Source organism: Lithobates pipiens, unplaced genomic scaffold (assembly GCF_037356315.1).
Source record: "Lithobates pipiens isolate NorthernLeopardFrog02 unplaced genomic scaffold, aLitPip1_a1.2 Scaffold_16, whole genome shotgun sequence".
NCBI lineage: Eukaryota > Metazoa > Chordata > Amphibia > Anura > Ranidae > Lithobates > Lithobates pipiens.
The window spans coordinates 501,211,277-501,234,551 of NW_027507748.1; the positions used below are offsets into that span (position 1 = coordinate 501,211,277).

The window sequence follows — 23,275 nt, forward strand, 5'->3', positions numbered from 1 at the left end:
GCGGTCCTTAAGCAGTTAAAGAAGGACTGTTTGCTTTTATGTTCATTCCAATTTTGTTTTTTTCATTTTAAAATATAAAAAAAAATTTTTTTATGGACTTGATGGCATCTTATTGATTTCATTCACGTTATATTCACTGAGCATGAGCATTTTTTTATTGGAAATTGGATATTGGAGATATATATAGTTGCTCTGCGATACATAGTAGGACACATATACATATGTCAGTGCATGTACACAAGACATATATAATAATATATAGAGTTTGTGTGTGTTGCAACGCACCCTTAGACACAGGTAAAACCCGACATTCAACACGTCAAACCTGTCCTGTAACACAGACAAAACCTGCCCTTCAGCACACAGAAAACCCGCCCCGCAACAGCAAGGCACAATCTGACAAGTACGTTCTCGACATCAACATATCAGCTGGAGTGACATTTGTTACTGTGCATGCGCAGACCCATCGGGGGCATTTTTGGATAGAACACTGGCTCTGTGACAGCAGCCAACAGCAGGCTGTCTGCTGGAAACCAGTCACAGGGGTGCAGAACGAACTGTACTCCTGTGATCCCTAGGAGAAGTCCTTTAAAGTGTAACTAAAGTTCTGCTGCTGTTCACCACGAGCAGGCAGGTTTTGTATTGAAGGGACAAGCAACGTCTCTTCTGCAATAAAAATACTTACCTGTTCACGGCATTCTCTGGCAAGTAAACAGAGCTGTGCATGTGTAGCTCGGCTTACAGTGGCCAGCTTGATCCCTGTGTGCTGAAATGACTGCCTTCTGCCAATGAAGGTGGCCAAGAACTGGCAAGAAGATGCCAGCACCTGTAAAGGATGGGAACTGTTGAAGGAAAGGTGAGTATAAGCTGCCTTTTAGATCTGCTTAAAAAATAAATAAATAAAATAAAAATAAACAGTACAATGTCTTTTAACTACTATAGCCGAAAGATGGCTGCAGCGAGGCCTTAATTGCCGAGAGGGCGTCCATTGACGTTCTCCCGAGCAAGCGCTGTCTGTGCGGCCTGCTCTGTGATCACTAAGTCTGTGAGACTTGGCTGATCACAGATCCGAGTAAGGGGTTGATCCCGGCCCCTTACCATGTAATCAGCTGTCGGCCAATGGCGTCTGATCGTGTGATGTAAACAGAAGCTCGATAGTCTGTATTTTTATTTATTTTTCCCTCATTCTATCAGCGTGGGGGGGCTGATCACTGGCATCTGTTAGAGGGACATTGGCCCCTCACACAGAAAGCAACAGCTGCATTTTCTATACCACCAGTGTCGGCTGCCAGTGCCACCCGTCAATGCCCACCAGTGCTGCCAATCATTGCCCACCAGTGTCTCATAATCGGTGCTGCCCATCAGTGCCACCCATCAATGATCATCAGTGCTGTCTCTTCAGTGCTTATCAGCGCACACCAGTGAAGGAGAAAAATTACCTGTTTTTCAAAATTTTATAACAAACAATGAAACCGTTTTTGTTTTTGTTTTTTCTAAATTTTCATTCCTTTTTTGTTTTATTTGGCAAAAAATAGAAAAAAAAACAGCAGCAATTAAATACCACCAAAAGAAAGCTCTATGTGTGTGAAATCAAATAATAAAAATTTAATTTGGGTAAACTGTAGCATGACCGCGCAATTGTTATTCAAAGAGTGAAAGCTGAAAATTGGTCTGGGCAGAAAGGGGGTTTAAGTGCCCAGTAAGCAAGTGGTTAAGAAAGCAGTGCTACACAGTAGCCTATCATAATGAAGGCTTCCGTTTTTATGGTGAATCGGACCATAAATATTGCATATAGCCAGGAGTTCTATTAACCTCCACGTCCATTGGAAGAATGTAAATAAACCGATCGGCCACTCTTGAACACTTGGCAGCATGTCACTTTGCAGACTGTAACAGCCGCTCTTTCATCTGCTGAAGACAGACAGGCCGCTGGCAACGTTCGATAGGCGAGCATGGTTTTTAATTTGATGTGAACTGTTGCAAAAGCAACGCATGCTGACATAAACCAAGTGGATAGGATCACTGCAGAGACCGTATTCTTCCATATACATTTCAGCAAGAACTATTTTCAGCATTTTACATTTTCAGTTTATGTCTTTATAATGACGTCTGCGATAAAATGGCAAAACAGTGTGAATGACCTCTTTTAAAAATAGCTGTAAAATGCCTATTGTGCAGTTGCTGCTCCCTCCAGCCCCCCCAGAAGAGTTACTTGGCGTCTGTGCCTATGACCCATATGGAACAGTTCCCATGACAGTGATATTCATGGAAGAATTGTTATCTCCTACATCTTCAGTTAACCCTTCCTCCTAAGATGGAAATATACAACCTCCATGCAACCATTACAAGGTTGGAGAGATCCCAACACAACTACTTTGATTCTGAACAAATCTAACTAAAAAGGCAGTTTTTTAGTTCTGTTTGTTAAGTTTACGGATCATCGGCTCCCAAGGTATATTCATTTATCTTTGGACTGGTCTCAGATTTGGGTGCTTTTTTCCTTTTTTTTCATACCGGCTTTTTGTATTTTTTTTTACAAACTCATTATGTGTTTCCTCCAATTACTGCTAGATCACAGCCAGTGCTGAACTTTATTTTTGTTGTTGTTTTTTATAGCCTATTCTGACTTTATACTATTTAAATAAATATTAATGGAATGCTCCCCCCTCCTTGATTGCACACATGGCGTTGGGAGGAACTGGCAATTGGCCCCTGGGGATAAATAGTGGAAGCAGATGGAGTGTTTTTTTTTTTTTTCCGTGGTTTTTTCCATGACACGTAGCTGATGTTTGAACACAAACTAAAACTTTACAGAGCTGTTTTGATGCATCCACAGGATTCCAGTGGCTATCAGCCGCCTACAGGCTAGGGTATCTGTCCATAACTGCTGGTAACAGCTTTGCGTGTGGCTACATGCGAATGGCAGCAGCTACTGTCAGCCTGTGTTTTACGTCAGGTGACCCCATCACGAGTGCCCCTTTACGTCGAGGTGTCCCCATCAAGAGTGCCCCTTTACGTCGAGGTGTCCCCATCAAGAGTGCCCCTTTACGTCGAGGTGTCCCCATCAAGAGTGCCCCTTTACGTCGAGGTGTCCCCATCAAGAGTGCCCCTTTACGTCGAGGTGTCCCCATCAAGAGTGCCCCTTTAGGTCGAGGTGTCCCCATCAAGAGTGCCCGTTTACATCCAGGTGTCCCTATCAAGAGTGCCCCTTTACATCGAGGTGTCCCTATCAAGAGTGCCCCTTTACGTCAAGGTGTCCCCATCAAGAGTGCCCCTTTACGTCAAGGTGTCCCCATCAAGAGTGCCCCTTTACGTCAAGGTGTCCCCATCAAGAGTGCCCCTTTACGTCAAGGTGTCCCCATCAGAGTGCCCCTTTACGTCGAGGTGTCCCCATCAAGAGTGCCCCTTTACGTCGAGGTGTCCCCATCAAGAGTGCCCCTTTACGTCGAGGTGTCCCCATCAAGAGTGCCCCTTTAGGTCGAGGTGTCCCCATCAAGAGTGCCCGTTTACATCCAGGTGTCCCTATCAAGAGTGCCCCTTTACATCGAGGTGTCCCTATCAAGAGTGCCCCTTTACGTCAAGGTGTCCCCATCAAGAGTGCCCCTTTACGTCAAGGTGTCCCCATCAAGAGTGCCCCTTTACGTCAAGGTGTCCCCATCAGAGTGCCCCCTTAACATAAAAAGTGTCCTTCAGCACTCTGGGTACATTTTGTTTTGCCCATCAGAGTGAACCTTACATTAAATGTACCCATCAGTGTGCCACTTAAGTGAAACTGTGCCTATCAACGTGCCCCTGTAAACACCCCACATACCTTGAGGCAAGCAGGGAGCGTGAGCCAGCTGAGGTAACAAGCTGCAGGGGGCGAGAGCTGTGCCGGGAGTCCTGCTGAAGGGGACGGACGTGAATATAACATTGTACTGGCCGGGAAGCCACAAGATTACGAGCAGGGGGCGGGGCCACACATGTGATGTCTCGCCTCTCGGCCCGACCGGCAATCTGTCAATATGGTCAGTTCATCAAGATCTCCAATTACGTCACTTCCGGTTACTGTAAACCATCATTAATTGGAGGTTTCCATGATTTGCAGTTTTTGACACAAAACCGACAAGCATGTACACTCCGGTACATGAAGACTTTGCTGTTTTGACACAACAGCTGGTAACGAAGAAAAAGTTGTTGCCGCCATTTTCTTGGTATCGGAGTGGACTAACAATATCTGCTCAGAATACCGTGTACCGGAGTTGTGTCAAAGCAGCAAGTCGTTGAACTTTCCAATTACTGACAGTTTACAGTAACCGGAAGTGACGTAATTGAGGATTTTGATGAATTGGCTATTTTGATGGAACACATGGAGCCACGAGAGAGGAAACACACGCAACGTCATTGGTTGCAGGGACGTTCATGGTCCCAGCAACCAATGACTGCAGGGTAGGGATGTGACACTGTACATTGGCGGCCTGACAGTCCGGACAGGAGTGACGCTCGGTCCGTGTTTGGACCGAGGGCCACCATTTGATGGCTGGCCTATACTATAGATGATAAACTAATTACAAATTCCTAACAAGTGGTAAAAGAGATTTTAAACCAGCCACCCCTGAACTCTCTAGCTGCTTGTAATATGAATTCATTAATTCTCAAAGATCACAACAATTTCAGTTTCTAACCGTCATTCTCAGCCAGGGATCAATTTAATTTTAGTCCCATCAGAGGTGCCTGCATGATTCTGGTGCCAATGCTATTTCATAAAACAAGTAGCATGACACAGTGATCGTTCAGATGTATGGCTATTCTTGCCACTTGACAGGTGGTCTGCCTAGTATAATCCTCAATGTGCCAACCCACAGTGCTGCATATGCATGTTTTGCATGGTTGCAGTGCAGTTTAGTGGTAGTACACCCACTAAATGCAACATGGGTGTAGATTTACCAGAATGGAAGTTGCACAGAACCCTAAAGCAGATGTAGCTGAGTTTGACATGGCTAAAAGGTCATGAAAAGTACTGAGCAAAAGAAATGAGGGTCCTCATTATGTTATGTATGAGTTTTATGAATACCTGCACATTCGTAGTAACTGCCATGCTTAAGAAAAGGTTTCTTATCCAGTTGCATAGTTTATACTTTAAGTACATTTTACAGAATTTATTGATATGCATTATTATAGTCTTATGTTCATTACTTTTCTGTATTGTATGTTTTCAGGTGTCTACGGTCATCAGTAGCATTAGACAAGTGTCTAAAGTTGCACTGCAGGAAGATTCCAAGGTTAGCCGCGATGGTGAAGATGCCTTTTATAATTCCCAGAAGTTTGAGGTTTTATACTGCGGGAAAGTGGTCATTGCTCATAAGAACGCTCCGTCTACTCTCGTTGACGACTGCATCGAGAAGTTCTCTCAACACGAACGGCAGCGCCTGAGACTGCTAAGTGAGCAGCGCAGTATAGACTCCAGCTCTGACCTCACTTTGGCCGAGACAGATATCCCAGTGTCTCCAACTGATAGTACATTTCAGGAGCAGGACACTGAGCCTAATGCCAATTCTGCCTCCAGGAACCATTCAGGGATGTTTACAATAGGTAGCCAGAGCAATCTTGGTTCTATGCGGGTATCATTTCCTGAGAGGATTCTAGAAGACTCAGGCTTTGAGGACCAGCAGGAGTTCAGGTCTAGATGTAGCAGTGTCACTATTCAGAAAAAAGCTTATGATGGAAAGATGCAATCAAGAAGACGACATGCAAGTGCGCCAAGCCATGTCCAGCCATCGGATTCCGAAAAGAACAGGACAATGCTTTTTCAGGTATGTTATAGCCAGGATATGTTTTTTGTAAAGACTGCGTTTCATCCAGCTGTACAGAGTTAACATGGTTTATATCTCAATATGATCTCAGCTCACTTCCCAAGATTGGGTGGAACATCCCTAATCACAGCAAAGCGTTATAAAGTTAGTTTTTTGGATGGGATTTTGTAGGCACACAACAAAATCTAAATTGATAAACTCGTGTAATTTTGCCAGTTTTCTTTTTGTTGCGTGCCTATAAAATCCCATCCAAAAAACTAACTAAAAGTGTTAAAGTGTTTGCAACCATAGAAATAAAAAAAAAATAAAAAAACATTTTCTGTCTTTCAGTGGTTCCTATAAAATTTTTAATATAATTATTTTTTATTTGTGCCTCTATTACCTGGTTGATGTTCCGGTCCCCCACTTCATGGTAGTAAAATGGTCACGCTATGAATGGAAGCTGATCAGTTCAAAACACTAGGGTAACAAACACTTTGTGTTCTACTGGTCCTTCCTGGTCCACTCTTAGATTTAGGGTTTACATATTTAACGAAAAGCATAAATTTGTGTATTCAAAATGTGTTATGTGATTGTAAGGCCTCATTCCGACGAGGCGGATCCGCTTACACGGAGTCCGCCTCTGTCCGCCGGCTCGGTGGGAGTTCTCTCCGATGATCTCTGCCGAGCCGGCAGATGACAGGTCTCTCTCTGCTCACTAAGTGGGAAGGGACTTGTCGAGCTCTGTAGGATTCTATAGAGAGATCGGATGAAAACGGACAGCATGTCCATTTTCATCAGATCTCACATGATCCGATCTGCCAGCGATGGATCCGGACGTAGGGCCATCCGTCTACTTTTGGCAGATCGGACCGGGTCGGGTGTCAGCGGACATGTCAAAGCTGACATCCGTCGCTCCATAGACTAGCATGGAGCGCCCTTCAGGTCCACCTGCCAGTTTTGACGAGGGGCCTTAAAGTGGTTGTAAACCCTTACAAACCACTTTGACCTACAGGTAAGCCTAGATTAAGGCTTACTTGTAGGTCCAAGAAATATCTCCCAAACCTATACAGTTTAGGAGATATTTGCCCGAAGACGGGCACCGCTATCTACGGCGCATGCGCCGTAGACAGCGGCGCGCAGGCGCACTGAGCGGGGCATCGTCAATGACGGCAATGCCACGAGTCTCGGCTCCCGCGCGCATGCGCGGGAGTGACGTCATCGCTGCTCCGGCGAATCACAGCGCCGGAGCAGCAAGACCCACGGAGACTCACCAAGAAGATGAACACTCGGAACTACAGGGGACAACGGTGACTTCGCTGGCTCCTGTGTCAGGTAAGTGACACATAATGGGCTACTATGCGATGCATAGTAGTCCATTATGCTTTGCCTTTACAGGGAATGAAAGAGGAAGTAAACTCATCAGGGTTTACTTCCTCTTTAAACTTCACAACTATTTTATGAATGTGAGCATGACCACACAAATCAAAGCCTGACGCGTTTGTAGCGTATACAGTACACTTTGCCATCTTTCTATTCTGCCTTTGTGCATCTGAGCAAAATCTAGCTTTTAAAGCGAACATGAAGAATTTTTTTTCATTTTCCTTACACGTAAAAAGCTTTCAAACCAATTTATTGTTGAAAGAAGGCCATCCAAGTGAAGAGAAGGTTCCAAAATACTGACAAATTACCGGTCCAGCTATGTGTTTGTCAAGCATTCTGATTCATAGCCTCTTCTGTGAGCTTCCAACTTGGCATGTTATGGTAGTACAACTCGCTGATTTACCAAAGGAAACCTATGTTGATGAGAGAGATATAGGCTGCCATTGCTAACCTCTGTTTTTAAAAATGCTGATCATGTTGGCCCAATAGCTTCAGTATTTTCTGCTTCTGACCTAGAACAAGTATGAAGGTCAGTTGTTTTTGGAACATCCTGACTTCACTGGCTGTACTAAGTGACACCTCAAATAACCTGCCACTGCTGAAGCTGGCTCTTGCACTAGCCTGCATAGTAAAGCGCTGAGTATGCCTTTTTTTTTTTTTTTCAAAAAAGTGAGTATTTCAAAAGAATAAGACTGACATTTCAGTGCTGTAGAATATCACAGGCTTTGTACAGTGAAAGCTTCCTGGCAGGATAGCTCAGACGGGTTCGGACAAGGATCCAAATACACCCATGCTCATCCCTACTCTTGAACATTGTTAATCTTCTGTACCCGGTGGTCTGCAAACCCTTTGCTTGCCTTTATGCGGCCCTTCGGCACTATTCCTCCCACTGATACGAGATACCATTTTGCCAACTGACACCAACAATGGGGCACCATTTCTCCCTATGATACCAGCTATGGGACACTATTCCTGCCACTAATACTAAATGTAATGATGTTTACTCCCACTGCCTGGGAAATTTCTGCTGCCGCTGGCCACAATCCGGCTGCCCTATAGTCTGAAAGACCATAAACTGGCCCTTTGTTTAGAAGGTTTGGAAAACCCCTGTTCTGGACTAATGCATACCCATTATAGTTTTGCTTTATTAAAAGCAGAACTCAAGGCAAAAATGAATAGTAAAAGAAAAGGGGAAAAAAACAAACAACTTTTGCTGTAGTAATCGGATTCAGTGCAGATTTTTCCCCATGGTACTTGTTTTTTTTCAGCATGCTTCGTGTCAGCGCATGAACGGATTGGCTCCTTGTACTGCTGCTTCTCGCACTCCAGCCCTCCTCTACAGACACTGCAAGAGACAGATACCAAATTAAATGTAGTTACTTACACTGCTTGCATTTAAATATAAGGTTTAATGATGTATCTGTGATTACAAAGTTGCATTATTTTTGTGTCTTTTTATATCTGCCTAGAGCAGAGTTTCTCAAATATTTTACCTTGGCAAAAAGTTTAAGATCTTGAGGAACCCCTGAAATGATCACGACTGCAGCTCATAGAACATGGGTGCGATCAGCGAGCTGATAAAGTGATATTAAGCCAAGATTCACACTAGTGCAAACACAGACATCGCATATGATTCACACGCACACTGTGCTGCCGATCACATTCGATGTCTGTGCAATGCAAGTTCAGCCATAAAGTTGTTTAGCTGAACTCTCATTGGATTCGCAAGAAAATAGTGCAGGGACTTTTTTGTCCCGCACTGGAATCGGATCGCATGGGTGTTCTCACCTTCGTGATCTGATCCCTGTGCAAATTCAGTTTGCACTGCGTTCTATGAATCATTCTTCTTTCTTTCGCAAGAAATTTGCTATGGGGCACCTGAGAAGGCTTGCTCTTGAGCTTCTGCTCTGTGTGTCCATTCACACACTAGTGCAGCCCGGCCCTACCCCCCCACGCTCTGCACATTGGCTCACTGGCTGAGATTGACAGTAGAGGGAGCCAATGCTCCTGCTGCTTTCTCAGCCAATAAGGAGGACAAGTCCCCAGAGAGCTCTGGTGCACATCGCTAAATCGAGTTAGGACTCGTGTAAGTTTTAGGGGGGGGGGGCTGCGCACAGAAGGTGTTTTTACCTTCATGCATAGAATGCATGAAGGTAACAATCCTTGAGCCTTTACAACCACATAACACATTTTTTTTGGAAATAGCATTAAATAATAAAAAAATTAATAAAATCAATCTTAAAGGAGAACTTTTTTTTTTTTATATTTTGGATAGCGCAAGGGAGGGATACAACCCCTGTCAGATTTTAGTTTTTTTGGCCATCTGTGTCCCATTGTAGAGGTTTCCCTTCATGTCCTGTCCCATAGCCAAACAGGAAGTGAGAAGAAATCCCTGCAAATTAAGGGAATTCATTGGGGGACCCCCATGTCACCAGAGCTACTGCCCCCTTTGGAAGTTTTCCCCTCTTATTACTTTTTTGGGAACAGCCCAAAATGTGGGATTTTCGTTTACTTGCTCTTTCAATGATAATGGCGAACAGGAGAAATCGAAAACATTAAAGGAGTTGTAAAGGCATAAGGTTTTTTTATCTTAATGTTTTCTATGCATTAAGATAAAAAAACCTTCTGTGTGTAGCAGCCTTCCCAGCACCCCCTAATTACTTACCTGAGCTCCATCTGTCTCCAGGGATGTCCACGGATGTCTAAGCCATCCGGGACTCTCTTCCTGATTGACTGAGACACAGCTGATGCGCCATTGGCTCCCGCTGCTGTCAAAGTCAATCAGCCAATCGGGGGAGAGAGGGGGTGGGGCCGGGTTAGGTCTCAGTGTCTGAATGGATACACGGAGCTCTGACTCAGCTTGGGTGCCCCCAGAGAGAGCTGTTGATTGTGGGGGCACTCGATAGGAAGGAGGGGCCAGGAGCAGCAAAGCGGGACCCGAGAAGAGGATTCGGACTGCTGTGTGCAAAACCAACTGCACAGAGGAGGCAAGTATAACATGTTTGTTGTGTTTTTATTTATTTAAACAAACTTTTACAATCACTTTAGCAGGGGCCACAGATAGCCATAAAGACTGACAGGTGTTCTAACCCCTATCCACTCTATCCAAAACTAAAAAAATGTTTATATTTAGTTATACTTAAAACAAACCTATTTAATATGAAACTTGTGCTTGCTTTTTTCTGCACAGATGCTCAATTCTGGGTCCAACTTGAGATAAGCAGTATACAGGAGGGCAGCAGGGCAAGGTACGGGGGGGGGGGGGGATGGCTAAAATACATGGGGGTCAGCAGGGCATACTACATGAGGGAAGCAGGACACAGTACATGGTGGGGCAGCAGGCACATTAAATGTGAGCTAAGCACATTGTATGAGGACAAGGCACATTCTAGGGCACATTACATGTGGTTGGGCACACAGCGGTTTCCATCATTTATAAAGTAATGCAGGGAAGCAGCTGTGATTAGTCCTCTTGTGCTGCACTGTTCCCCGCCAGCCCCTCCTGTCTATCCCATGTGATGTCACATACAAGCACCTGGGATGGACAGGAGAGAAGGAGGGACAGGCAGAGCATAGCACACCACAACCAGCAGTACATGAGGGCCAGGCACATTATGAGGCACATTATATGGGTCACACAGAAGGGCACATTACAATAGCAGTGGTTTCCTTCATATACAGAGCAACACAGGGAAGCGGCTGTGATACGTCCTCTTGTAATGTGCTGTTCTCCGCCGGCCCCTCCTTTTGATGTCACATACAAGCACCTGGGATGAACAGGAGGGAAGGAGGGGCATCAGGGAACGGCGTGCCACAGCCAGCACTATCACAGCCTTTGTCCTGCGTAGCTCTGCGTGTGTTGGCAGAGGGGACGGGATGTACCCGCGATAGATGGGTAACTGCTGAAAAAGGGTTAAAAGCGTCCGCAAAGCGATGCTGCCCATTGATATCGAAAGCGCCTCAAAGAAGCTGCTAGCAGGACTTTTTTTGATTTCCTGCCAGCGCTCCGCTCCAGTGTGAAAGCCCTCGGGTGTTCACATTGGAGTGACAAGAGAGGCGCTTTTTTAGCGCTATAGTGCCTGTAAAGCGCCTCAGTGTGAAAGGAGTCTAACACGTTAACGGTTAAGTTTCTGACTTATTCTGTTTTTATAAATTGCAGCCACACTTTCCTGTTTGTTCCCATCTGTGTTTATTTGGTACAGATTCAGTATTATCTAACTGCTTATTTCTATTCTTACCTGTTAATTCATTCTGTGTTTATTCCCATGACTCAGAGGTGCATTCAAGCAGCACTTATCGCACATTATTCAAATTTTGAAGTGTTAAATTGTGTTTGTCTCAGCTGCTGCTTCACAGGTAATGAGTACTTTTACCGGTATTTTCACTCTTTATTCAGCATCTATAATTTTGTATGACACATCTCATTAATATAGCTTTACTATGTAGATATCTGAATATTATGACATCCCAAACTACATGATAAACATAATGTGTCCCATAGAAAGAAGCGGTTTTGTGTTACTAACTCAGCTCCTGTCTCCTAGCTATGCTGCTACAATGGTTTATCACTATTGTTTCCTGTTTTTCACGTAGCAAAGTTTCTCTTCATTGTTCCATTCCTCTTATATCCCCTTGTCAAAGTCCTTTAACCCTCCTTTACCTTGTTCATAGTCCTTGTTCCCCTCTCTTTTTAAATTGCAGCTTAGGTAACCAGCCATAATTCAAGTAATTAACTGTAACATAAGCAAAGACAGTGATGGGCTATAGAGTACGGAATTTGACAAATATAATATATTGACACATGCTCTTTGGGATTCAATACAAGTTTAAAGTGATTGTAAATGATCGCCTTGTAAAGCAACCCATTCAGTTTAAGATTAGAAACGAAAGGCAAAACATTTTTTGCATAGATATACTTTTTTTTAAAACAAATGTATTTTCCCCCCTTTTTTTATAATTGATCACATTCCCTATTTTCTCAGCTGCATAAGAGCTGGGGGAGGAGAAGCAGCATTACACTGAACTTCCCAGTGACCGGCTGTGCAGGAGGGGTGTGTCAGGACAAGTGTGATCATTGGAGGAGAGGAAGTTGAATTCCCAGCATAGCTGGAGAACTGACCACCATGTGTTTCCCTGCTTTAGTGTGGTCAGTTTCCAATAGGAACAGCAGGAATGCCGAGTATTGCACATAAAGGAAGCAATACAAAGAGAACAGGATACTTTTTCCATACAAGTACATGATACAGCAGACATAAATCAGGAATATAAAATGTTTGGGTAACACGCTTTAACTGTTTTTAAAGGTAACCTATATCCTTCTGTGGTGAATTTTAAAGCTGAACTGCACGTATGATCTTAATTACATAGTTACGATGGTCCAGCTGGACTGTGGCCAGTTTTCAGTGGGGCAGTTGCTTGGCACAGGGCCTGGAAAAATCACAATGATTGCTGTAGTATACACTATACTACTACAGTAATTGTCAGATTCCACAGCGGCCCTTAGGTATGAGATATGAATGCTCCAAACTAGATCAATGTAACTATACATACGATCATACCTAGAATTCAGCTTTAATTACTTCACTGGTACATATACCTAGTGAAGTGACTGGCCTCCGGTGATCTACAGAGATAAAACAAATCCTGCTACATAAGTTGTACCTGTCTAGCTGCAGTAGTCTCTACATCCTTTCAATGTCCAGCATTTATAATGCTTGTTTGAGTTGTCATAAAAAAGGGGGCAGAAAGCTGAACTTACATACTGCAGAGCTCAGTGAGGAGAGCTGTGGGGGCTGATTGGAGGAAAGTGACACATCCCCCTTCACACAGCACAATGGAACAGATTCCTCCCCTGTCACTTTTTTTTTCTCTTATGCCCTATACACACAGTCGGACTTTCCGACGGAAAATGTGCGATCGCGTTGTCGGAAAATCCGTTCGTGTGCGGGCTACACCGGACTTTTTCCGTCTGAATTTCTGACACCCAGTTTGAGAGCTGGATCTAAAATTTTCCGACAACAAAATGTGATTGTTTAAATTCCGATCGTGTGTAGACCATTCCGATGAACAAAGTGCCAGACGCGCTCAGAATAAAATACGAGACGAAAGCTCTTGGCTACTGGCCCCTTTATAGTCCCGTCGTAGGTGTTGTACGTCACCTCGTTCAGAACGATCAGATTTTCCAACAACTTTGTGCGACCGTGTGTACGCAAGACAAGTTTGGGCCCAAATCCGTGTGTCCAGGGCATAAAAGTGTCAGGTAAACTTATCAGAAGTGACTCATGCTGATTGCAGAAGGAGGCAGCAGACAGAAATGACACTTAGTGCTCTGGATTGAGACAAATACACACTATAGAGGAATATGCTTTGCTCATATTTTATGCCTGAGGTTTGCAACCATTTAGAGTAAGCATGCCTCTAGGCCTCGGTGTGTGCGGTGATTTCTTGGCTGCCCAAATAAAAAGCCTGACTCTAGCTTGAATAAAGATGTCATGTTCAGGGATCAGTCTTTGCCACCTGCTGGTTGTTATTCAGCACTGCAGCTACAAGCCTCTGCTGCACACACCCGGTACTCACATTGAAAATGGTTAAACTGAATGCTGGGAATTCAGCCTTTGCCCGATCATTAGGTTTGCCTGTTTCCTAATGCTCTGGATAGAGGCTTCTGTCTGCCTGTACATGCCTTGTATTGCCTGTGAACTATTTTAACTGCATTTGTGCCCAGCTTGTCTGCGCTTATCTTGATCATCCACCTATTACCTGTGTTATTGCTAGTCTGTGCATTTTTTTTGTTTTTTTTTTTGTTTTACCTAACTTGAACCTGTACGTGACTTGGCTATTAGTCTGCTCGCTCTGCAACAGTCTGTTTTTTTTGTTTGTTTTTTGGCTTACACTGCTCTAGCATTTGTTATGTCGATCTGAGTCAGCTGTTGCCCCTGGCAACCCAGAAGGTTTACTAAATGTTGTAAAAAATGATTTAAGTTGGTTCCTTTCTAAAGGAGAACTGGAGGCGAGTTCCTTTCTTCATTCATTCATCTGTGTGTATGTATAGCCTGAGATCCTGCTATTCTGTTCTATATTAATAACACACTTGTAAACCAGCAATTGGTAACCTTGATGCATTGCTTGATCAGGAAAAGGCTAATTATGTCTAATATTTCAGATTTCCTTGTATGAAATATAGGAAATGGTTTTTATATTTTGTATTTATTTCTCATGATCACCTAACATCAAAAAAAAAATTGGATATTAAAAAAAAAAAATTAATAATTAAAGCGGAGCTCCACCGTAAAAAAAAAATATTAAAAGCCAGCAGCTACAAACACTGCAGCTGCTGAATGGACACTTACCTGTCCAGGGCGCTCACAATGTCAGTAGTAGATGACGAGCAATCTCTCTCGGCTGCCCCCGCCGCCATCCTTTGTCAGGGAATCGGGAAGTGAGGCATTGCGTTGCGGCTTCACTGCCCGGTTCCCTGCTGCGCATGCGCAAGTCGTGCTGCGCGTCTTCACTGGTCCCCGCTGTGTTCTGGGAACTGTGTGTTTCCCAGAACACAATGGGCGGGCGGGTAATCTGCGGCTATTTTGTGGCTAGCTATGCCCGTAAGTGGGTGCAGATACCTGTATTATACAGGTATCTGCACCCCCCCCCCCCCCCCCCCCGAAAGGTGCCAATTGTGGCACTGGAGGGGAGGAGGAATCTGCTGAAGGAAATTCCACTTTAGGGTGGAGCTCTGCTTTAACTGCTCTTCAGTATTTTTACAAAGCTCACGATCCAAATAAATTGCCCATAGAATCTTTACTAAAATTCTATATTTACTGTAAAACTGAGCATATATATTACATACAGTGCATTCATAAATTATTCAGATCCCCTTCCCTTTTTTCAATTTTGTTATGTTGCAGCCTGATACTACAGTTGAACCGCTTCGCTTTTTAGATTGTAAGTGCCAACAAGCAGGGCCCTCTGATTCCTCTTGTACCAAATTGTGATGTAACTCTGTCTGCCTTCATTTTGTTAAGTGCTGCGCAAACTGTTGGCACTATATAAATCCTGTATAATGATATAGAAGAAGAGGAAAGATTAAAAATACTGTGCAGATATTGGTGTCGTCAATGGACAAGTTTCATGGTGGGTTCCAGTGTTCCACCAACTTGCTGTAGGACAGCCAGATATATCTTGCTATATTCTTGGGGAGTTGCACATGTCCCTCTGTAAGTAGTCTTATTTATACCCAAACACATTGGGCATCAAAGGCCCATTTCACATGGGCTTCAGGTTGTAGAAGAGCAGTGTGAACAATAAGCTTTTATGAAACTTTCAGGAATCATTTGGCAAGCTACCAGTAGCTTTCTCCAAGCAGCTTTTCAGCTCCTCTTTTGAAACACCCAAATCCTAATGGGAGCGCTGATTGTGACTTTAAGCTGCTAGCAGGCTTCAGCAGGCTTTCAATAAGCTTCAAGTAGTGCTTAAGCCCACTAGCAGCTTATTTTAAATGACAATCAGCACTCCCATTAGGATCTGTGTTCAATATTATTAATCTTGAGCTGAATTCTACTTTAAAGACTTAAAAAAAAAAAAAAAAGCTTTCTGAGAGCTCTGCAAATGTTTTGTAAAAGCTTGCAGTTTACACTACTCGTATACAAGCTGAAGCCCATGTGAAACAGGCCTTAGGCCCCATTTACCCTTGGAACTGCATGTGAATCGCACGGGATTGCGCTGCTGTTGCTGTTCAATTCACATGCAGTTCTCTGCAGTGCAATTTTAGCCCATTTAGCTCATTTTGAATGGGCTGAAATTTACACCACAGTGCAGCAAAAGTCCCATGCGATCCGGTGTGGGCAAACACACTGCAGTTGGCAAGCTGTGTTTGGGTTGTCATCAACTTTGCATTGACATCTGCTGCAGATGTCAAGGGCGTTGCGGGAAACCAGTGATCTTTTGGGAACAGGCCCTTAATTTATTGACGTGGTATAGTGATAATTAGCCTTATTTTAAAAATCTGATGCAAAAAAAGTTGATGTTAAAATCTGCATATTTTACCAGCGTATTCAGAAAGACAAACAATCGTGGATTTAATATTTGCAATAAAATAACTTTTTTAAATGATTTACTGTTATTATAGTTTCATTGATATAATCCATTTTATTTTTAAGGTTGGAAGGTTTGAAATCAATCTTATAAGTCCTGATTCCAAAACGGCGGTGCTGGAAAAGAATTTCAAAGATATCTCGTCATGTTCTCAGGTATATGTTTGTTTTTTTAGCATTTGTTTATTTAGTGGCTGAATTCGTTTTTCTACAAACAGAATGCTTTATAGTGGTGACAAATTTGTTACAAAAATGGCAGCAAACACAAGCATGTCCCTTTTTGCTTTCACATGTAAAGTAATGTAAGACAAAAGCTCATTCAGCTGTACTTCTGTGGATCATAGGAGCGCAGTTCATTCTGCACTCCTGTGTCCCGTTTTCAGCAGAAAGCAGGATAAACCAAGTAAAAAAAAAGTAAAGAAATTACTTCTCCACATAGGACCAGGCAGGATTGGGCAGCTTTTACCCGTAAAGCCCTTGTACACACGGTCGGACATTCTGACAACGAAATCCGACGGATTTTGTCCGAAACTGTTGCATACACACAGTGGGACAAAGTTGTCAGAAAATCCAATTGTACATAACGTGATGATGTTATTTCGTTAGGACGGGACTAAGTTCAGGCTAGTAGCCAATAGCTTTGGTCTAGGAATTTGATCTGAGCATGCGTGGCACTTTGTCCGATCGGAATTCTCTACACATGATCGGACAAAGTCCGATCGGACCATGTTGTTGGAAAATTTTATAGCCAAGCTGGAAAACTTGGTCCGTCAGATACTTTGACTGAACCAGTCCGATGGAGCCCACACACTGTCGGACTATCCGACAACACGGTCCTATCGGACATTGTCCATCGGAATGTCCGACCGTGTGTACAGGGGCTAATAGATAAAATCATAATTTAAAAACTGCTTTTTGCTGTTTAATCTGGATATCTTTGTGTAATATTAAAATGTGTTTGATCTGAATAATTTAAATGTGACAAATATGCAAAAAAAATAAAACATCAGGAAGGGGGCAAATACTTTAACAGAGCTGTAAATGTGATTCTTGACTGTAAAGCTGTTATTTGCACATCGAAGATCCTTAACGTGGACCATGCAACAAAAAAACCTAACCTTTAATTATTCACTCCTCATGTAAATTGTAAAATTCCTAGGTAAAACGTATTGGCAGTAAAAAGTAAATCAATTACCTTTAATGGATCTTAAACTACTTCTAAAGGGTCCAGAGTCTTACAGTTCCCAATCTAAAGAACAGTGACGCAGGTGTCCTTAACTTCTCTGAAACGTTATGAATGTGATCATTCTTAATAAAAAAAAAAATGTAGACGTAATCTGAAGATCCTTGGTGTGCTGGCAAATATGTACGCTGTTCTGTGACGCTTGTTTTATTTATTTTTTGAACATAGTTTATTCAAGTTTACATTACAAACAAATGAAAAGCGGTCGTAAGGGGCAACATCCTCTAGGCAGCACACCTGAGGCCACTGAAGTCAGGTTAAGAGTAATATATTGCAATAGGTTCCTATGTATTACAACGCCCAAATACTTAAACTGAGATACCCTTTGTAGCAGGGTATTGATCGGCAATGAGGATCCGCAGAATAAAGTGGGAATAAAGCAGACTTTCCCCAATTTGATACAAATGCCGGAGTACCGACCAAATGTGTCAATAATGGACAAGGCTGCGCCCAGGGAATCCGTTTCATTCCTCAGATACAAAAGAGTATCGTCGGTGTAGAGGGAGAGCTTCTCCTGTGTGGGTCCTATAGTTATAAAACAGACTGTCATAATGATCGTAAAAGAATTGCCATTGGCTCAATGGCCAATGTGAAAAGGGCTAGAGACGAAGGACAACCCTGCCGTGTGCTCTATGGAGATAAAAGGGCGAGGAAAGAGTCAACCCAGTATGGACTATGCCCGTCGGAGAACTGTATAGGGCCTGCACTCATGTGATGAATTTAGGGCCAAAGTGAATCAGGGTGAGAATAACACACACATTGTACATTATAGAATACTTTAATAGAGTGAATTATAGAATTTTACAAGCATTTTAAACTAGGGTTTATTTTCGGGGTAGGGCTTATATCGCAGCCCCCCTAGAACATAACAGTAGGTCTTGCTTTCAGGGAAACACGGTAGCAAACCACTATAAAATAAATTATATCTTATAAGCATATGATAATGAACAACAAAGCATAAATGAATATGAAAAACAATTGTGATAACACTTTCCTATAAAAAAAAAACATACAGTTCTAAGGCTTTAATTGAAAAAGTGAAAAGTCCCCAGGGGAAAGTTCAGCAATAATGATAAAACCGCGTTCTTCTTTGCTCTTTTATCAATATACTGTGTGTTCCACTATGAAATCACCAGCGCTCCACCACCGGCTGAATAGTACACTCAACTTGTTTGTGGATATATATATATATATATATATATATATATATATATATATATATATATATATATATATATATATATATAATAAAAAAATTTCTACAGTGCTTGAATCAACATCACCTCTTTAAGGCATTCAATTTTTAGGATTGGCCATTCACATAAAACTGCCAATAGTAGTGTACAATATTTATTATTTATTATTGTACAATATTTATTAATAACATAGAAGCTCAAATTTACTGCCAGGTGGATGATCTGCTTTTGATCTACTCCAAGACCATTATTCCTTCCTTTGGTTTGTATCCTGTTTAGGCATTCATTATCCCTTGATGGTTTCCTTATAAATATTTATGATAATTGTGATTGGTCACTGATCTGCCTTGGTTTTGGAGGTCCATCCATCTAAGCTTGTGTAATTCACCTGGAATATGAGTACATTTTAGCTGTTCTAGCTTTAATAATAAATAAGACATACTACTCTATTGGCAGCTTCTCCCTCTATTTCATGACTTTCCAAGACAGCTTTGTGCATCAATTGACACACACAATGCGGCTCTGCCTGCTCCCTCCTCCCAGGATTCAATTGACAGCAGCAGGAGCCAATGGCTCCAGCTGCTGTCTCTGAGCCTGTGAGGAGAGCGTGAACAGCGCTGCTGCAAATGGGCACAGTGCTGGATCGAGATAGGACATGGTTAAGTATACAGGAGCGTGAGGGGAGTATACAACTAGTAGTGGGGCATTTTTTACCATTAATGCAGGAAATGCCAGGAAATGCATTAGGGCAAAAAATGTTATGCCTTAAAGAGGAGCTCCAGGCTCCTTCAAAAAAAAATTAAGTCAGCAGCTCAAATGCTGTAGCTTGCTCACTGTTAATATTAGGGCACTTTCGTGTCCAGGAATCCAGCGGTGTCCTTACCCAAGCAGCGGTCAGGTGTTTCTGCCACCATCTCCACTAAGGGAAACTGGCAGTGAAGTCTTGCGAACATCTGTCTGACTTTGACACAGTGACAAAACCAGGTACCTCTTTCCTCTGTCCCCCAAAAGGTGCAATATGTAGCTGCGGAGGGGGTGAAGGAGGCAGAAGAGAAATAGGATGTCTCTTCTGCCACAGTTTTTTTAGTAAAGGTTTACCTTTTAACTGAAACGTTTGCTGGACAGCTCAGTCTGTTAGATCACCAGGTGTAAATAAAGCAAAAAAATAAAAATCTAAAAAAAATAAAAATAAAAAAAAAAGTGCCAAGATATCATTATTTTGTTTTTATGTTTAATACGGCTTTAATGAACAGTGACTCGCGTGGCTGCTTCTATGCATTCTGTAAAGTTCATGGATACCATTGTTTTTGCTACACAGGGCAGTTGCAATGTTCTGAACTCTTCCCTATAATATATTTTCCTGTCCCAGATAAATCCTATGGGTACATTTCTAACTCTTTTTTGGTGTCAGAATGGACTGGAAAGTGTGAATATTTGTCCACATATAGTGTCAAACTAAACCCATTTGTTCATTATAGTGAAGGTGACTGGATTAAGTATTTAGCCTCTTCTGTTGAATTAATAGATTATTGTAAGAAGCTTTTGATTTACTAGCTAAATCAAAATCTAAATGAAAAACGGCATGGCACAAAATCGACAAATTGCTAGAACACGGGTGAAGTGATTTACATGCATGAATAACAGGACTGAATGTTAAATAATCAGAGTAGGCAGATATGTACTTTTAAAATTTTTGTTTGGAACCTCTGCTAGGTTTTTATTTTTGTGGTTCTATTTTGATGATTTCCAGAAGCTTTCTGTTCCCATGACAACTTTGGAGTTGAATCTCTGATGAGTACACAGACAATAAAAAGCTGACAAAGGCTTCTCAAAAATATGTTTTTTGTTATCTCCTTTGTGTCTGGACATAGTGCTCAGTTCTGGAATGAGATTCACTGAAGTTAACTTCTGTTTATACATTCGTTGTGACATGCTCCATTTAAACTGCTTATAATCCTCTCTATAATCTCTTTCGTTCATTGTTGGACACAGCACCTTTAATCTTGATCTTAGGGTATATCACCACCTTCAGGAGAGGACTAGGCAGAACATGTAAAAACAGCAAAACTGCACAGTACCGCCCAGGGGGCAGTCCTACTGGCTATAACCCCTCATTCTGCTTCCAGCTGCTTAGTTTTTTTTCTGCCTAGTATAGAAGAAGGACCTGGTTTCCTGTGGGAACCAATGGTCCTTGGAATTTTTTCTTTTTCTGCTTTTTGATTCCTGTGATCTACAATCAACAGCCGGCCTGGGTGACAGGCTGGATAATATAGATCCTGGTAGTCTCCCCAGCCTGGCCATGGAGCATATGCAAACCTTAGCTACGCACTGGGTTGGCCACGACATTCCCTGTGTGGTCCAGGTGCGGCCGGTGGGCTTTATGCTCCAGGGCACACATGTGAGCGGGCTACTGCTGTCCGTGTCAGTGTGCCGTGGCCGACAGCCACTCCATACTGCTCGGGTGATAGGTCTGTCCGTGGAATGCGTCCAGCAGTCCCTGGAGGAGGGGTAAGTATGGTCCCACCTGTCTCGGCAGGATGGAGCAGCTGGGCATTCCCTGGGAGGTCAACAAGGGGGTCTATCTCCCTTTCTTCTCTCCCTGTCCCTCCTCTCCATGCTGAGGGGCCGCTGTGTGACTGGGCATAGGGGGGTGCGGTGCACGTACCTGGTCGGGAGTCCTCTGGGGGGTGGGGGGTCCTGGCAGGGGGCTGCGCTGGGCAGTTGGTGGTCCGCTCGTTTTCTCCCTGTTTTTAGGCAATTTTTGAAGTGTCTGTGTGTTTGCCATGTGAGGATTGGCTGCCGTGGGAACCGTGGCCATTTTCTTGTAGCCACAGCCAGTTTCTTAACCACGGCCATTTTCTTGAAGTCCAGCAGCCATTTTCCCGGCGCTCTCAGACTTTTTTTGCTGAGAAGGCCGGCAGCCATTTTGCAATAGTCTCAGGTTTGTTTTACTCTAGTGCTGGGTCGGCTGGTTCAGCCTGGAACAGCACGAAACTGACACAGAACACCTCGTGGCTAGCACATGGGAGAGCGGACGGTGGCAGCACAGCACAGTACCTGGGTCAGGGTGATGAGTCCTGCGGGGGGCCCCTCAGTCTGTGGCAGCTAGGAGGGTGGGCATTTTTTGTGTGGCTTGCCTTAGGTCCCTAGTGGTGACAGGTGAGAGTGGGTCAGCATGGCGTCAGATGCTGGCATTTCTTCCCCAGACATCTGTTATTGCAACTGGTTCCCCTGCACCTGCGGTGCCTATGGGCGCTCTGTCGGCGGTCATTGAGTCCTTTGTTGCCAGGGTGGAAGTGGCGTGTGGGGGCGCAAGGGGGGTAAAAGCCCCCTCCCCCACCGTTTTCTGGGGACAGCTCTGACTCAGACTCGGGTCCCGCTGTGACAGGTGGCCCCTGTTCTGACATTTCAGAGGATATGGACCTCGACTGTTCGGACAGTGGGGATGACTCAGTGTCTGAGTCAGCGCAGGAAAAAGCGCTAGTAGGAGCAGTTATCACAGCAGTGCAGGATACCCTAAAGATGGAGGATATGGTAAGGGGCATCTGCAGAGGTGTCGGTCCCTTTTGGGTCCCACAAGCCGGCCCGCACTGCTAAGGTGTTTCCTTATTTAACTTATTTTGATACGTTTTATTTACAAAGTGTGTTTACAGAGTGGGTAAGCCTGCAGCCGGATTTTTCAGTCCCGAGACGGATAGCGGTGCGTTACCCCTTTGAAGAGAGTTACCTGAAAAAATGGACATCTCCTCTGATTGTTGACCCCCTCGGTATCCAGGTTAAATATGGTAACCACAATTCCGGTGGAAGCGTCCCCTGCTTTCAAGGTCCCCGCCGACAAAAGCCGAGGCGGTTGCCTGGTCCATGTTTACGGTGGTGGGGTCAGCATTGTGGCCAGTGTTAGCCACTACCCTGGTGTCACAAATGCTTACTGAATGGGCTAAGTTGTTGCACCGCGAGTTGGAGAACGAACAAGTTTCCCCAGTCTGCGTGGAACTGGCAGACCAGTTGGCGCATGGCCTGAAGTATTCTGTGATGCTGCCAGGGAGCAGGCTTCTAAGAGTGCTGGCGGATTTGCCTTTCTAAGGGGAGAGGCTATTTGGAGCCTCGCTGAATGACATTATTAAGAATTTTACTGGAGGAAAGTGTACTTTGCTCCCACAGTCCAGAAAGGGTAAGGAGCCACGCGGCAGGCAGGGGCCCTCTCTTTCCGCTCAGAAGCTGATTTTTCGTCCGCCCGGGTCAGCAGGTAAGTGGCCCCAGTCCGACAAGGTGCCTGCTGAGGGACAAAAGCGCCCCTGGTTTCGCAAGCCTAACAAGCCTGCGAGCAAATCTGTCGCCTTTGGGAGTTTTCAGTATGGTGGACCTCCCTCCTTTGCGACCAGTGGGTCTGCAAACTGTTTTCGTCAAGCTACAAGATAGTTAGTTTCTTTCTTGTCCGCCAAACAGACTTTTTTTCCCTCCAACCTCCTTCTTCCTGCTCGTCGGGAGGCCCTGTTTGTGGCAGTACAGGACCTTCTGGTGCACGGGGTGATAGTACCTGTACCGACGCCAGAAAGGCACCGACAAGGTGCCTGCTGAGGGACAAAAGCGCCC

At 43.8% G+C, this 23,275-nt stretch overlaps 1 protein-coding gene across 3 annotated transcripts in view; it reads left to right on the forward strand.

Annotated features, from left to right (window-relative positions):
- TBC1D4 (TBC1 domain family member 4) overlaps positions 1-23,275 on the forward strand; it is a 233,380-nt gene that overhangs the window by 112,208 nt on the left and 97,897 nt on the right. For all 3 annotated transcript variants that reach the window (XM_077483117.1, XM_077483118.1, XM_077483119.1), the window contains exons 2-3: positions 5,199-5,792; positions 16,310-16,399. In XM_077483117.1, coding sequence (XP_077339243.1) covers positions 5,199-5,792; positions 16,310-16,399 — 684 coding nt within the window. The remainder of the gene's footprint in view (positions 1-5,198; positions 5,793-16,309; positions 16,400-23,275) is intronic.